We start from the raw sequence: 15,251 nt of genomic DNA, 5'->3' as shown, positions 1-15,251 counted from the left end.
ACTCGTACCTTGTCAGAACTGAAATAGAGTTTCTTCCCCAGGGTACAAACTCCAACAGAAAGTCTAAGGGTATGTCTTCACTACCAGCCGGATCGGCGGGCAGCGATCGATCCCTGAGCACTCTCCCATCGACTTCTGTACTCCAGCTTGGCAAGAGGCACAGGCAGAGTCGACGGGGGAGCGGCAGCCATCAACTCACCGCGATGAAGACACCACAGTAAGTCGATCTAAGTACGTCAACTTCAGGTACATTATTCACGTAGCTGAAATTGCATAACATAGATCGATTTCCCCCCCTCCCCCCCCGTGTAGACCAGACCTAAGGTAGTACACATTAGGATTACAGGAGGTTTTACAAGCAATAGAAAAGTTAGAATCTCACGAAGCCCAAGATACTAATAACATGCTGACAGACAAATTCATTGAGGGGTTATATGATGTTATGTATGGAATTAACATTATAGTTAAGACAGAATCTGGAAACTTCCATCCTAGACTTTAAGAAGAGGCTATAAAACTTATGAGAGGTAATGGACAAGTCAGGGTAGTTATGGTATAGCCACAGTATGGCTACAAATATGCTGTTGCCTTGCAGTCTGAAAATGCTAGTCAGTGTGTGGTACAGGCTGGCCAAAAGTCAGAGGATGTAATTCTGGGACAGAAGAGACTTTTTTGGAGAACATTTAGGAGGGGTATAGGGGGAAATTCAAGAGATGAGACTGGATTTGAAGCAGGAAGTCTTGGCACCTAGAGAATAAAGATGCAGGCCACAGTGAGTTGAGATGCTCATAACACAGCCAATAGTTGATTATGATGGCAATCCTATTTGCAGGAGATGCAGTAAGGTGGGATATATAGAAAGGAGATACATGACTAAAAATACTAATGCTGTGGCTTTAAGCAGAAGGTTGTGGATTGGGGGTCGGATCTTGGAGGGACAAGAGTATAGACCTGAACAACATTGGAGGGCAGGCTACTACTATAGGAAAATGCCTGCCTGCCTGTTTGTTTGAGATTAATGGGAGAGAAATGTGGGCCTTGCTGGATACCAGGTCACAAGTTATCACATTAGAGCCAACATTTCATGAAATATTAGGCTCAAAATTGTTTATTGACTATTAAGTACAGGGTGAAGTTGGTACCAGGAAATTGTTTGGCTATCCCATGTGTTGGCTACATGGAAGCTGAAATTAGAAGTAGGACTATTAAATATCTCAATCGGGGTATTTTTGTTAGTGATGTCAACAGTGAATGCTTACCACCAACACTCATAGGTATGAATCTACTGCAACATTGTTACGAGGAGCTGCTGCAGGTACTAAAGGATCAGGAGCAACTCTCCATTCAAAAAAAGAAAGTCTGGCAGAATACTTTTAGACATATAAGAAATTATAAAACTTTTTATAATCAATATGGGGAAAGTGAGAATAAAAGAGACGCTTCCCATCAAGCTGCACCCAAATATAGAAACCATTTTAATTTGTAAAACAAAAATGGGTTGACAGGGATATATTGCTTTACTTTGCTGAGGTAAAGAAGGGAATACTACAATAGCTGCAAAAATGTTTTAACGGGGGGAAAGGATTAGTACCAGCTGTGACTCTGAATTATAGGGGCCAGACCTATGACATTATATAGAAGTCAGGTGATTTCTGACTGGGCTGTGCCAGTTATGCTAGTTCAGAAAAAAACATGGGAGACTGTGCTTTTGTGTAGGTTCATTAAAAATTGAACCAGGTCACCCATAAGGATGCCTATACCTTATTTAGAATTGAAGATTACTTAACAGCATTAAAGTCAGCACTTTTTTTTTTTCTACTATTGATTTAGCTAGTGGTATTGGCAAATTCCAGAAGATCAAGGGAAAAAGTGCCTTTGTGACACTCTGGGAGGATGTATTAGGGGAGACTTAGGACTGGAAGGGCTGTCCGTGTCAGGCTGTTCAGGGATCTGAACCACAGCTGCATGGCACAAAGGCCTCCAAGATTACAGGGGAGATGGGCACAGAACCCCTTACTGGTCTAAGTAGTCCCCAAAATGTCACACCATCATGTTAATTACTGTTATGTACCAGATAGATAAGTACAGAAGATGTCTCTCACTCATACTATTTCTTTATACACTTCAAAACCATTGTCAGGTCAATCATTACGCCTTGCTTTATTAAAAGGCAAATTATGTCAAGACACTAATTAGCAGTTTGAGAAACAGCATTGTCTAGTGGGTAGAGTTCTGGAATGGGAATTGGGAGACCTGTGTTCTTTTCCTGGATCTGACATTCTCATACTAAACGAACTTGGGTGGCTTTTCCTTTCTGTCTCTCTGTTTCCCCATCTATAAAATGGGGATCGTAATGTGCACCCACCTCTGCAAGGTGCCGTGAGAACTAAGGATGAAAAACACTATATGAGCTCCAAGTATTATTATTACTGTTTATTATTAAACCTATTGGGGGAAGGCTTGGTTTGTTGTTCCTTGGGATATAATCTACCTTTAAGGGCAAATCCCAGTCATGTTGAAGCACATGGAAAGTTTGCCACTAACTTTGGACTTAAAACTACCCTATCACCAGCACAGGCCTTATTCACACAAACTGCCTATTCTTATTATTTCTCTTTTAAAAATATCATAACATATAATGTTCCTGCAAGCATCTCTAATTTGGCCATTGCTTTATAATGAAAATAAAAATATCAGGTGGCAAATGCTTATTTGGTTGAGGCTGTGTGTGTTGAACAACTGTTGTGCCAGTAAAAAACATGCTATTAAAGCAAAATGCCTGGCTGTAAAATACAGCTGATTTTTCCCTACAAGCTCAATGGGGATTTTTGTTGTTGTTTTTGGTATATTGCTTTGTTTGTCTATATTACTGTAAGTTGTTTCTTTCTCATTCTAATCTTTTGTTCTAAATTATGGCAATGACATTGGCCTGGTCGTGTGAAAAGTCTCTTGTTCAATGCACAGATTGTCAGTTTTGGGATGCTGCGGCATTGAACCCAGACAGTTTGGCAGCTGGACTCTCTGATACAGGTGTGAACAGAGCCAACTTCATAAACAATTTCTACACTCCTCCCTTGGTGAGCTGCCTTCTTTGCCTGGAATTCAGTAGCTTTGGAAACAGGTGGATGACCCCAGTGAGAGGTGGTAGAGATTTTAATATCCGTTGCTCTGATTCAGTGAAAACAAAGAAAATGTTATGTGTTGTATATTTAAATTGCTAGTGAAAGTCAGTTGGCAATTTATTTTACTACTTAGATTATGAAATTGACAGACTGCATTTGAAAGAGTAGTATTAGGAGCTCAAAGCTTTGTCTTTCTGACAGAAACATTAAAGAGAAGGCCAAGAACACAATGTATATTTTGATGTTATTAAATGTAACTGTTAAAGAGAGATGAATTTAAGAAAAGATCAAAATCATTGAAGGGTGAAGATAAACTAGTGTGATATACATATGGAGTATAAATATCTGATCTTGCAAACCCTTGCTTACGTAAACAGTTCTAATATGAATAAGGGTTAGAAGAATCAGGCCTAATATGATGTAGTAGTAGTGGTAGTAAGTGCAATTCAAAGGGACACTATCAATTTAAGATCATACTGAAAACCAGTTGTTTTTTTTACTTTGAGCCACCCCCACCCCCACCCTTACCCTTGTCCGCACCCCCCAGGAGTTAGGCCGGGAGTGGGACCGTGGCTCTGGGAAGGGGGTATGCGGACGGGGTAAGGGTGATGAGGCTGGGGCCGTAACTAAGGGCGGGAGCAGAGCCTCAGCTGGGGCCCGCAGGCATGGGGCTGGCAGCCGGGGCCCGCGGGGCTGGGGCCAGAAGTGGAGCTGGGTGGTGCTCCCTCCCTACCCCCCCGTGGGGGCACACCTGGGCCCCAGCCTCTCCCTCCCCGAATGTTCCCCTGCACCCCCCAAGGGGGGCACATCCCACAGTTTTACCTCTGCTGTAAAAAGACATCTATCAGTGATACAAACGGTAACTTAGATTTTGAAAACTGTAAGAATTTTTAAAAGTACAATTTGTCACTATTTATGCTCTTCTTTTACTCTTTTCATTACTCTCGTCATGGACAATGAAAATCAGTAGTCACTTCCATTTTTGTATATAGGCATTGCACTGAGGCTCATTGTGCTACAATGTTTGTATTTCTTGTTTCACTTGATGTTTTAAAAAAACCATAAACACATTTCCATAGGAATTGGGTTTTATAAAAGTTTGTTAGTATAAAATTAAAATTTTGAGCCAGATTTGAGTTGTGTCCCTTTAGCAAGAGCCCTAGGTCTTTATATCAGTGAGAGCCCAGAAATAACTTTGCCAGTAAATTTCTGACTACTGGAAATTTTTAAAGTCGCACTATTTCAAAATAATAATAATCTGTTGCTCTCAAATCACCTATCTGAGGATCTCAAAATTCATTACAACCTTAATTTAGTTACACAATAAGACCGTGAGATAAGGTCAGAGGGTGTCCAAGGTCAAAAAGCGAGTCAGATCCCAATGCTAACCACTAGACACATTTTCTCTCTAATATGGACATTCCGTTTTAATATTCAATATGGTAAGTATATGTTTATTCAAAGAAATCGCCCATATTGTTGCCTTAAGAAAGCTACCTGTCTTTAAAATCTTCAGCACAGGCTTGAATGTTCTCCATCTGTAACATAAGACGTGCATTTTCAAGGACTGCGTCACCTACCTAGAATAATGACACAACAGAGTTAGAGCAATTAACTATATTAAATATGTGTATATTGCAAGCATATGCATAATTTTAGATTCTGAAAGTAATTTAACCTTTGGCCTAGAGCTACTCAAATTATTCCATGAACGTGACACCTATTTGTTCACAGATTATCCACGAACAGGGTGTAATTTTTCTTAATTTCTTCATTGTTCACAATTGTTCAACAACTAGTTGTGTAAACAAATTGTAGCTTCTCATTTGCAAACTGATCACCGTGGATGAAGTTCAGTGCTATGCAGAGGACCTAGCACAAGGCCTATGCATAACTTAAGTTCTACTTAAATCCAGTGTAGAAAGTATAAGTAGGACATAAGTGGTATATGGACCTTGTGCTGGGCCCTCTGCACAGTAGTGAATTTCACCCAGTGAATATTTGCTATTCGTGCCATATGACTGCCTGAATCCTATCATGTTTCAGTTCCCTAATTGTGTGGCATGGCTTCATAAACAGGAGTCTTTTTCTCTTTTCACACAATCTATCCATGAACATCTGTGACTGTTAGACAAAAATACTTTGTGACTGGAAAGAGCTTTGCAAACTGGCCAAGAAAGTAATTGCAGTACAAATCCTTCTTTGGCTATTAATCATAATGTTTTGCTTTCCACATGTTCTTTGTGAATAAAAACACCCAAATGTTTGCAAATAAAAGGGGTTGTGAATTCCAGGAAAGAGCTCAGTTCTGCAACGCTGACTCACATAGAGTAGTACCTTACTCTCAAAATACTTTCGATATATGGCAAGAAACTACTCAACATGAGCAAGAGAAGCACAAATAGCCCTAAGTGAACAGGCAGGTGTAATTCTCAAGAATGTTCAAAAATATTTTGTTCTACTCACCCAGTGCTACTTATGGAACACAGAATTAAAAATAAATCCAGAATGAGTCTTTAGCTTTGCTTTTAATGAAAAATAATTATGCCCGCAAAAAAATGACTATAATAACTCTCTAACTTTTGCATAATATTTAGAGTATGGTACATAAAAGTTTGAGCTGAATTAAAATACTCTAAATTCTGGATATTTTTGTTACCATAGTGTTGAGTGTTATAAACGTCGGGGCTTTCTGTATAGCATCCAACTAAATGCAACGAATGTGGGTGGGACTTGATAGGCAATTAAATTAAATTAAATTAAATTAATGGAGATATCCCATCTCCTAGAACTGGAAGGGACCTTGAAAGGTCATCGAGTCCAGCCCCCTGCCTTCACTAGCAGGACCAAGTACTGATTTTGCCCCAGATCCCCAAGTGGCCCCCTCAAGGATTGAACTCACAACCCTGGGTTTAGCAGGCCAATGCTCAAACCACTGAGCTATCCCTCCCCCCTTAAACCAGATGTTAATGCTCAGGAGTTCTTACACACCAGCTAACACATATCCTCTGGGTAGGTGTTTTATTACCCATATCCTAAGACATTTTAGAAACTCATAACCTTTGAGTTAATGACAAACAAACCTTAGGCATGACCAAAAGGTGTTGGGCAGAAGCTAGATAAATAAGCAGCTGGAGAATAAACTATCCTGCAGTGTCCCCTGGGCTAACACATTCAAACCTTGAAAAATCCACAATGTAATGTTAATTCCATCAAAATGCAAAACACTTTTAGATTACAAAATTAGAGTCACTGGAGACTAAAGTTGATCTACTTACTTACCCATTTTTCTGGCCAGAGGATTTAAGTGGGAACTTTGGGAAAGTGGCTGAAGCATGTGGGTAGGGGCTGCTTCTGACCACTATAAAGTTAAGCACATTAAAAACCCATTCACATCCTCCATCACCACTCAACCCCTTGTCTTCTCTTCCCTGCTCTTCAGCAATCTAGCTCACTTCCACAGGCCTTACACCCTTCCCTCTAAACAGTCGATCTGTCTACATTAATGAGCAGTTCACTGAAGACGTGGCAGAGTGGCAAGAAGACTCTCAGGGGTTTGGTGACATGGTTTTTGCACCTCTGGCCGCAGCTGGAGCCTCTGCCTTCCCTCCCAGAACTCAGGCTCTACTTCTGGAAGGGGAGGGGGAGATGGAGGGACACGTGGCAGCAGTTTGGAGGAAGGGTCTGACACACACAGACAAACGTCCTAGGGAGTCCTACTATGTTGTCCATGATCCAGAGGGTGAATAAGGAGTAGAGCTCAGCCTAGCCTGTTTCTCATCACGAGTGCTGCATCTTTGGCAGTAGAATTTCTCCCCATCTGGGACACCTACTCTGTCATATACCATCATGCTTTGGGGGGTTGTTTTTCATTTTAAGAATTTTGGACTACATTTTAATTACATTTGAATTTTGATTGTAGCCATAAAACAGATAAATACTGCAAAACATTTTTCTTGAATTTTAAATGAATTAATGTTTGCCATAGGGGAGTCCTTTTATGCTCTGCAGACGGCCCTGCAATCAAATTTTCATTGCAATGTTGCACAGATTTGTGCAGAAACCAATTTTTTTCTTACTCATCCGGTGTACATGGTTAAAATAATTTGTCAAGTATTTTAGAAAAAGAAATAAATTTGAGGAAATTGTGCACATTGTATAACCAAAACAAGACTGCATTCATCAAACTATGCGTTGCAAGTTATTTACTATGCTCTATTAATCACCAAAACATAAGGAGCCAAATTGAAACCTAGTGTAAGAGAGTGAAATTCCTTTGACTCCAGTGAAATTGCACCTGTTTATGTCAGGTGTGAATGTGGCCCAGAAAATGCAAAATTAAGGATCTCACCCTATTTATAACTTTCAGCATTCTGCTTTGCCACCCTGAAGAGCATAAACCAAGTAGTGTCAACTTTTGTTTAGTAGCACTGGCTAAATTCAATAGGTCAAATTCTGGCCACAGTTAAACCCAGGCAATCCATTGATTTCAATGGCAGTGAGGCAAAACTTCAGTGGGGTTGCAAATGAAAGCAAAGTTTGACCTGAAATATCTAGTCGTTTTGCTTTAATTATCTACCTCAACATGGGTTCAAACTCTGCAGAGTCCACAAGTGAAATATGCTTGGTGGTCTTATCCAAGGCCCTAATCCTCAAAGGTATGTGGGCATCTAACTCCCATTCATTTCAGTGGAAGTTAGGAGACTAAATAACTTTGACCATCTGGGCCCAAGTCCCTAAAGAATGTTTGAGCACATGAAAAAGCCACTTCTCTGTGTGGCATGGGTATCAGTCTGCTCTTAGGAAGAGGCTAATCCAAGTCTTTCAGTTGACTTCAATAAAAGTAGGAAAGTTGGATCAGGCACTAAAATAGCAATGGCATTTCAGGTCAGGAGTGAGGAGCAGGTGCACATCTGTGTGGGGAACCTGGCACAATTATGATTTTAAGTTTCTTACTCTCATATGTATCAAATTCATCCAAAAATAATAATAAAAAAATCACTGGTATTTTACCAGAAATGCAGTTCTGAATCCGCTATCATGTCAGACCTCTTCCCACTAACAACAGCAGTAAAAGTGAAACATTACTGCTTTTTTTTCTTTTTTGAAAGAGGTCCTCTTAAAAGGCCTGATCCAAAACTGATTGTAGTCAATGGAAAGACTCCCATTGTCTTCAGTGGGCTTTGGATAAGGCCCATAACGGCTACTGACTTAGTGTATGTTCCTCCTCCATGTTGCTCTGAGTATTGCCATTTACTTCAGAAGAAATGGAATTGGGGCCATAGTAACAGCTGGGCCAATTAGCCTCCTGTGCCAGAAAAAGGATTGTCCAATGCTTTTGGATTTGGTTAGAGTGGAAGCTTTATTGGCTCTCATGGATGTAGTACAACAGAGAGCTTCAGCTTTGTAGATGTTGTAAAATGTCAATGGATTGCTGCCTATCCACCTTCTCAGAAAGTCAGTCTATCTAAAAATGAATAAAAATATATGTATTTACACTAACCATGTACCCTGAGTAATGGAAACAAACCTGAATAATGGTGTTTTTATTATTCACATCAAATACAATTACATTTTTGTACTTTAATCAGTTCAGTTCAAAATGAAACGGGGCCTCCTGATGTGTGGGTAAAATGGTATAACTTACAATGGAAGCCACAGAGGGGAGTACTTGGTGATTTCCAGCTGGCTGGCTTTATATGTCTTCACTGGGACAAATTGATCCCCGGTATAGCCCACTGGTTTCAATTAAGTTACATATGGCACATTATCTGTTCGAATTATTTTAAGAATAATTACACACATTAGCAGTAGTACCATCTCAGTTTTACTGAGACACTTAGGGTATGTCTATACTACCCACCGGATTGGTGGGCAGTGATTGATCCAGTGGGGGTCAATTTATCGCGTCTAGTCTAGACGCGATAAATCTATCCCCGAGCGCTCTCCTGTCAACTCCTGTACTCCACCAGGCCAAGAGGCACAGGCAGAGTCGACGGGAGCATCAGCCGTCGACTCACCACAGTGAAGACACCGCGGTGAGTAGATCTAAGTATTTCTACTTCAGCTACGTTAGATTCTTCCCCCCGCCCCCCCCTCAGTGTAGACCAGGGCTTAGGCTAACTTTGTTACATGGTCTACAGATGGGAACTGGAGATTCCTTTAACCTCTGGATCCAGGCTGTCTTAAATTTTGATAGTGTTCAAACTGTGAATCCAAAATGCTTCAAATTCTGGATTCAGACCTGAATTTTGTGGTTTGAGTCCATCGCTAATAGGAACATCTATAGGGTCTGATGTTCAGAGGTATAGAACACCCACAACTCCAACTGAAGTCAACGAGTGCTGTGTCTTTCAGCACCTCTGAAAATCAGACCCATACTGTTAAAAACTAGATAGTAGAATTGAGGAAAAGAAATGTATATGGATAACTTATGGAGAAACTTGGAACCCTGGAAAATCATCTCTCTCTATAGTATTTACATTAGCTGTGAAAAGAGTATAAAAAGGTTACTCTTTTATAGACTAATAAAAATGATGAAAGACTTCCATCTAGTGGCTTTTTTGTTCGATTTCATTCTTCTACTAGCATCAGGAGTTGAATACAAAAATTAATATTAATGAGAAATGATCAATTTTTCAATTTGTAATCCTCGTCACTGCTGCATTAATTACAATGAGTGATGCAGCAGTTTAGGAAATGTCCTTATCTATGTTCATTTAAAATGACAAGGCACATGGGGGAGTAAGTAACATCAGTTAGATATTACTTCCTCCGTTTGTAAAATGAGAATATTTCTCTGCCACACAGGAGTGCTGTGAACCTTAATTCTTTAATGTTTGTAGTGCATTTTAAGATTCTAAGATAGAAAGTGCTATAAAATACAAAATAGTATAATTAATAATCTTTCTGTCACATAATATTTTTATATTCATATTTGTAATGACTTTGTAATTTACCCTTTGAACATATGCTTTTAATTCTTAGACTAACGCCAAAGTGCAATTTTTCCACTAGTTTTATTGTGAATTCATAGACATTTAGTTTTTAATTTCTTTTCACAATATTCATAGGAAATATGATTTGCAACAGTGGATCAAACCATTGGTCCATCTAGTATCCTGTCTCTGGCAGTGGCCATTATAATGATGCTTCAAAGAGAGGTACACCTTCCACTCCTGGTAATGCATCTTCTAAATTGTACTACACTGGTCCCTGGGGGGAGAATTCTCTCAAGATGATTGATGATTTCCTGATTGCTAATAGTTAGAGATTGGCTTAAACCCTGAAGCATGAGGTTTAATATATTTTCCAAAATGTTTGCTCTCATTGATTATGATAATTTTGTATATTCTTATTATTCATAAAAATATACAATTTCTTTTTGCTAAGTTCTTAGCCTCAACGATGTCCTGTGTCAGTCTGAAGACTATTAGACAGCCTCTTCCAGCTGCTCAGTAGCACCCTTCATGACCCTAGCGTTGCCAGGTGTCCGGTTTTTGACCAGAACACCTGGTCAAAAAGAGAACCTGGCAGCTCCACTCAGCACCGCTGACCAGGCCGTTAAAAATCTGGTCGGCGTGGGGCTGGCAGCATAGGCGCCAACTCCGTGGGTGCTCTGGGGCTGGAGCACCCACGGAGAAAAATTGGTGGGTGATCTGCACCCACTGGCAGCTCCCCGCCCCAGCTTACCTCCGCTCCGCCTCCACCTCCTGCCTTGAGCGTGCCGCGACCCCGCTTCTCCCCCAAGCTCCCAGCGCTTGACGCTGCGAAATAGCTATTTTGCGTTGGCAAGCGCTGGGAGGGAGGGGGGACGAGGGGGAACGGGGCGCGCTCCGGGAAGAGGCGGGGCCGGGATTTGGGGAAGAGGTCCAAGGATGAGGCGGAGACTTTGGGGAAGGGGTTGGAATGGGGGCGGGACAGGGGCGGAGTCGGGCTGGGGGCAAGCACCCACTGGCGCCAGGAAAAGTTGGCGCCTATGGCTGGCAGGCTCTCTACCTGATTCCATGCAGCTCCCCGGAAGCGGCAACATGTCCCTCGGCTCCTAGGTGGAGGGACAGCCAGGGAGGCTCCGCGTGCTGCCCCTGCCCTGAGTGCCAGCTCCACAGCCCTGGGCTCCCTCCTGCATTCCGAACCCATTGGTCCCCCCCACCCCCAGCTCGGACCCCTCATCCCCATCCCCACCCCAGAGTCCGCACCTTCAGCCGGACCCTCATCTCCTCCCACACCGCCAACCCCCTGCCCAAGCCCAGAACCCCCTCTTGCACCCTGACCCTCTCATTTCCCCCTTCCTGAGCTCCCAATCCTCAGCTGGAGCCTTCACCCCTTCCAGCACCCTGAACCCCTACCCCAGCCCGGTGAATATGAGCGAGTGAGGGTGGGGGAGAGTGAGCGACGGGGGGGGTTGAGTGAGCGGGGGCGGGACCTCGGAGAAGGAGTGGGGCAGGTACGAGACCAGGGTGTTTGGTTGTGTGTGATTAGAAAGTTGGCAACCCTTCATGGCTCCCCTTTTAAACCAGAAAGCCAGCTCCCATTTCTGCTTCCCACTGCACAGCTCTAGAGACAGTTGCAAGGTAGGCAGAACCGTGAGCTGAGTGGCTATAACTGAAAGAAAGCTATCAGGAGCTAAGGAAAAGGACCACAGTGAAGCTTTATTAGCCTTGCTACTGCAGGCTAATAAAGTAGATTAGTCTCTGGGGGCAGAAGGGGATTAAATACAGGTCTGTTGCATCTTACGTGCATTTAACATGCGTAATTTCAGCTTTACGCAGTCGGCAAAAACAAAAAGAGAAAAGTAACAATTGTAATACCGTACCTGTAGTGTGGACAATTCCGCTCGCCATTACACTCAATGTAATTTTGACTATACGCGATTTTCGCTGTACGCACTGACTGCGGAATGTAACCCCAGCGTAAGATGCGACAGACCTGTATGCCAGTAAGGGAGGAATAGAAAGAGGGCACTAAAACTGAAAGTCGGGTGCAGAAAGGGAATCCAGAAATCCAGCAGGGATCCCCCAGAATGTGCATGTTAGCCACTATCAGCCAATTTTGGGCAGTCAGGATGTTTCCCTGCTTGCCTACATTCCACCAGAACCTTGCGGGGAAGGAGAGAAATAGGTTTCTCACTTCCTTGCAGCTCTTGGGGCAGTGTCTGATGCTATTACGACAAGCAACAGCAGCAGCTACTGCCTGTCCTACACCCTCCTGCTGCTGCTAGCAGACTAGGTAATTCTGCTGGAAGAGGGACTTTTCCAGAGTTGAAAGTAAGCCAGTACGCCCCGGTACGGCGTACCGGCAAGAGCCGGTGCACCGTACCAAGGCAGATAGGTGGCAATTTAAAGGGCCTGGGGCTCTGGGAGCCCTCTGCCGGAGCCCTGGCGAAACGGCGGCGGGGCTCGGGCAGCGATTTAAAGGGCCCGGGGCTCCTGCCGCTGCTACCGCCCGGGCCCTTTAAATCGTCCCCGGAGCCCTGGGGTAGCAGCGGCGGGGCTCCAGCAGCTACTTAAAGGGTCCGTGGCTGTGGCAGCCGCTACCGCCCTGGCCTTTAAAATAGCCTCCAGAGCCCTGCCACGCCTCCCCAGGGCTCCAGCAGCAGGGCTCTGGGGACGATTTAAAGGGCTCGGGGCAGTAGCGGCAGCCAGAGCCCCGGGCCCTTTAAATCACCGCCCGAGCCCCCGGCTGCCGCTGCTACCCCGAGGCTCCAGCAGCAGGGCTCAGGTGGCAATTTAAAGGGCCCGGGGCTCCCACTGCCGTTACCCTCTGGGGCCCTTTAAATTGCCACCCGAGCCCCATTGCTGGAGCCCTGCAGTATTGGCAGCAGGGCTCTGGCGGTGATTTAAAGGGCCGGGGACTACCGGCTGCCGCTACTGCAGCGGAACCCTGGGCCCTTTAAAGCTCCGCCAGAGGCTGGGGCTCTGAGGTAGCGGCGGGAGCCGGGAGCCCCCTCTGATGGTGATTTAAAGTGCCCGGGGCTCCACTGCGGTAGCGGCAGCGGGAGCCCCAGGCCCTTTAAATCACCCCCAAGGCTCCCAGACGCCTCTGCAGCTGGTAGCTTCGGGGGGTGATTTAAAGGGCCCGGGGCTCCGAGCTGCTGCTACCACAGCCCCAGCCCCGGGCTCTTTAAATCCTGATTTAAAGCGCCTTGGGATTTAAAGGCCCCGCCTCTTTCCGTAGAGGCCATGCCCCCTCCGAAGGACTCCAGAGTACCCGTAAGTCCTTTAAGTTACTTTCGCCCCTGGACTTTTCCCTTGGAAAGGAGGAGGGGCCTCAGGCTCAAGGAGATCCCAAAAGCGGCAAAATTTAATTCTTTTTACTAACTGACCTGAGGTTATTATAGCACTCACCACGACTTTCCTTTTAAGGAAAGTGCAGTTGGTGGCTCTTTAAAAGCCTGGAGGGAAACTGTCCATGTACTGTGACAGTTTTACACTTTTATCTGGGTAGCACTGTATGATGTGCAGTGGTTCACATGACACATTGGAGGGGTTGCATTTATTAAAAGTGCTGTGTATTTTTTTATTAGCATATGTATTAGGTGATGCAGTGGATGCCATCTTAACCCCATTTTACTAAAAAAACAGTATAAACGGACATGCAAAATCTGTATTAGCTGTTACAGTAATGTAGTGGTAATTTATGTACTGACCTTTAAAAATATTTCTTTTTATACTAATTGATGTGAATTGAGGCCCAATCCTATTAGCACTCAGTATATGGAATTCCTACTGAAGTTAATTGGAGTTCTGCATGTGGAATGCTTACAAAGATCAGACACTCTGGAACCAATCTAACTGCCATGAAAGTCAGTGGGGATATGGGTGTTCTATTGGGGTTTTAATGCTTCTTAGCTGGGAATCTTCTATTGTTCAAATTAATATACTTTTCTGAAGTTGTGTGCCACATATGCAGAACTCAGAGGCATCCAGTGTTAAAACAGAAGGGAATCTTGGCTTGAGGGCTCTTCACAGAAGCACATTCTCTATTTTATTTGTATGAAATGCAACATTTGAGTGTAAATGGATAAATTAGTTTTACAATTATTCCTCTCAAGCACTTTGTGCTTTTTTCTTTTCTTATCTTCTTTTTTAAACTGAGAAGAGTAAATGGAGCTCATAATGAGATTTGACTTTAACATTGGGCACTTATGCATAGGAAATCAGAAAAATAAAGCACTAAGTTTTCCAAGTGTTAGGGAGCAACATATAAGTAAGGGTCCTAGTCATACATACTCGTTTAACACATTAAAGAATGTTGACCAAATGATTCCAGTTAGTTATGCAGTAGATTTCATTATTAAGCGGCCATTGGGAAAAAATGCACATAGACTAAGTAACAAAGCTGTGGCATGCTGTATTATTTAGCTCAATTGTTCATGCACATTCTGAGGTATTATGCAAAAATCTGTCTAATATGTCATGTTCCTGTAATTTAAAGAAAAATTAAATATTAAGACAAACTTGAAAAACTAAAACTTATTCAGTCCAAAAGCTATTAACCTATTAATGGCACTAAGCTGCTAGAGGCCTCCTACTGTTGGTACAGAAATCACAAACCTTTTTTAAATTACATGAAAATCAGTTACCATGGAAATGACTGTGGTAGCAAAAGTTCACCTTTATGATTCTATTAAAAGTGCAGGTAGGAACAGTAAATGGAAACTGTCAAAGATAAGAGTAATTTAAACATAAATGACAGATAACTATCCAGTAAAATTAAAAACGGGTTTGTTTTCAAAATACGTCCAAGTTTTCACTAGCGTGAATACCCTTTTTGAAATATCCTGGTATGTGGGTTGCCTAAATTTGAGGCTACATTTGTATTCCTAGTCAGTGGAACATGACTGGACTAAAGAAGCTACAAGCTCTGAAACTGGGAGAAGGTCTTGCTAGCAGTTGATGGATGCTTTCATTCTGTTTATTTGAATGACAGTTTCAAGTGCTTTTACGGGGGGGGGGGGGTCACCAATACAATCAGCTACTTTCTTCAAAGAATCTAGAAGATGGACTGATTTTGAAAAGGAAAGCAAAGAGGAAGTTTAAGCAAGGGAAAGTTTAAAATAACAAACAGATCTATATTTTGTCAGATCAGCCCAATAAACTATTTGGTCTGGTATTGTCCCTCCATCAG

General features: G+C 42.9%; 2 protein-coding genes across 15 annotated transcripts in view; one reads left to right on the top strand and one right to left on the bottom strand.

The window, feature by feature from the left end:
• The window catches only part of LOC122172682 (uncharacterized), a 101,115-nt gene that overhangs the window by 29,720 nt on the left and 56,144 nt on the right, over positions 1-15,251 (top strand). For 6 of the 14 annotated variants that reach the window (XR_010599160.1, XR_006173202.2, XR_010599161.1 and 3 more), the window contains 2 exons: positions 42-217; positions 2,965-10,303. The gene's annotated coding sequence lies outside the window, so the exon portion shown is untranslated. Of the gene's footprint in view, positions 1-41; positions 232-2,964; positions 10,304-15,251 lie in introns of all 14 variants that reach the window. The other 8 variants (XR_010599163.1, XM_065587082.1, XM_065587081.1 and 5 more) reach the window with 7 other exon arrangements.
• Positions 1-15,251, bottom strand: part of BFSP2 (beaded filament structural protein 2) — a 31,677-nt gene that overhangs the window by 12,843 nt on the left and 3,583 nt on the right. Inside the window, exon 2 of the mRNA XM_008171294.4 lies at positions 4,620-4,702. Within this exon, the coding sequence (XP_008169516.1) occupies positions 4,620-4,702 (83 nt within the window). The remainder of the gene's footprint in view (positions 1-4,619; positions 4,703-15,251) is intronic.

This window comes from Chrysemys picta, chromosome 2 (genome assembly GCF_011386835.1).
Source record: "Chrysemys picta bellii isolate R12L10 chromosome 2, ASM1138683v2, whole genome shotgun sequence".
NCBI classification, from domain to species: domain Eukaryota; kingdom Metazoa; phylum Chordata; order Testudines; family Emydidae; genus Chrysemys; species Chrysemys picta.
Note: the sequence above shows the minus strand (reverse complement) of the source record. Positions and strands in the feature narration are given on the sequence as shown.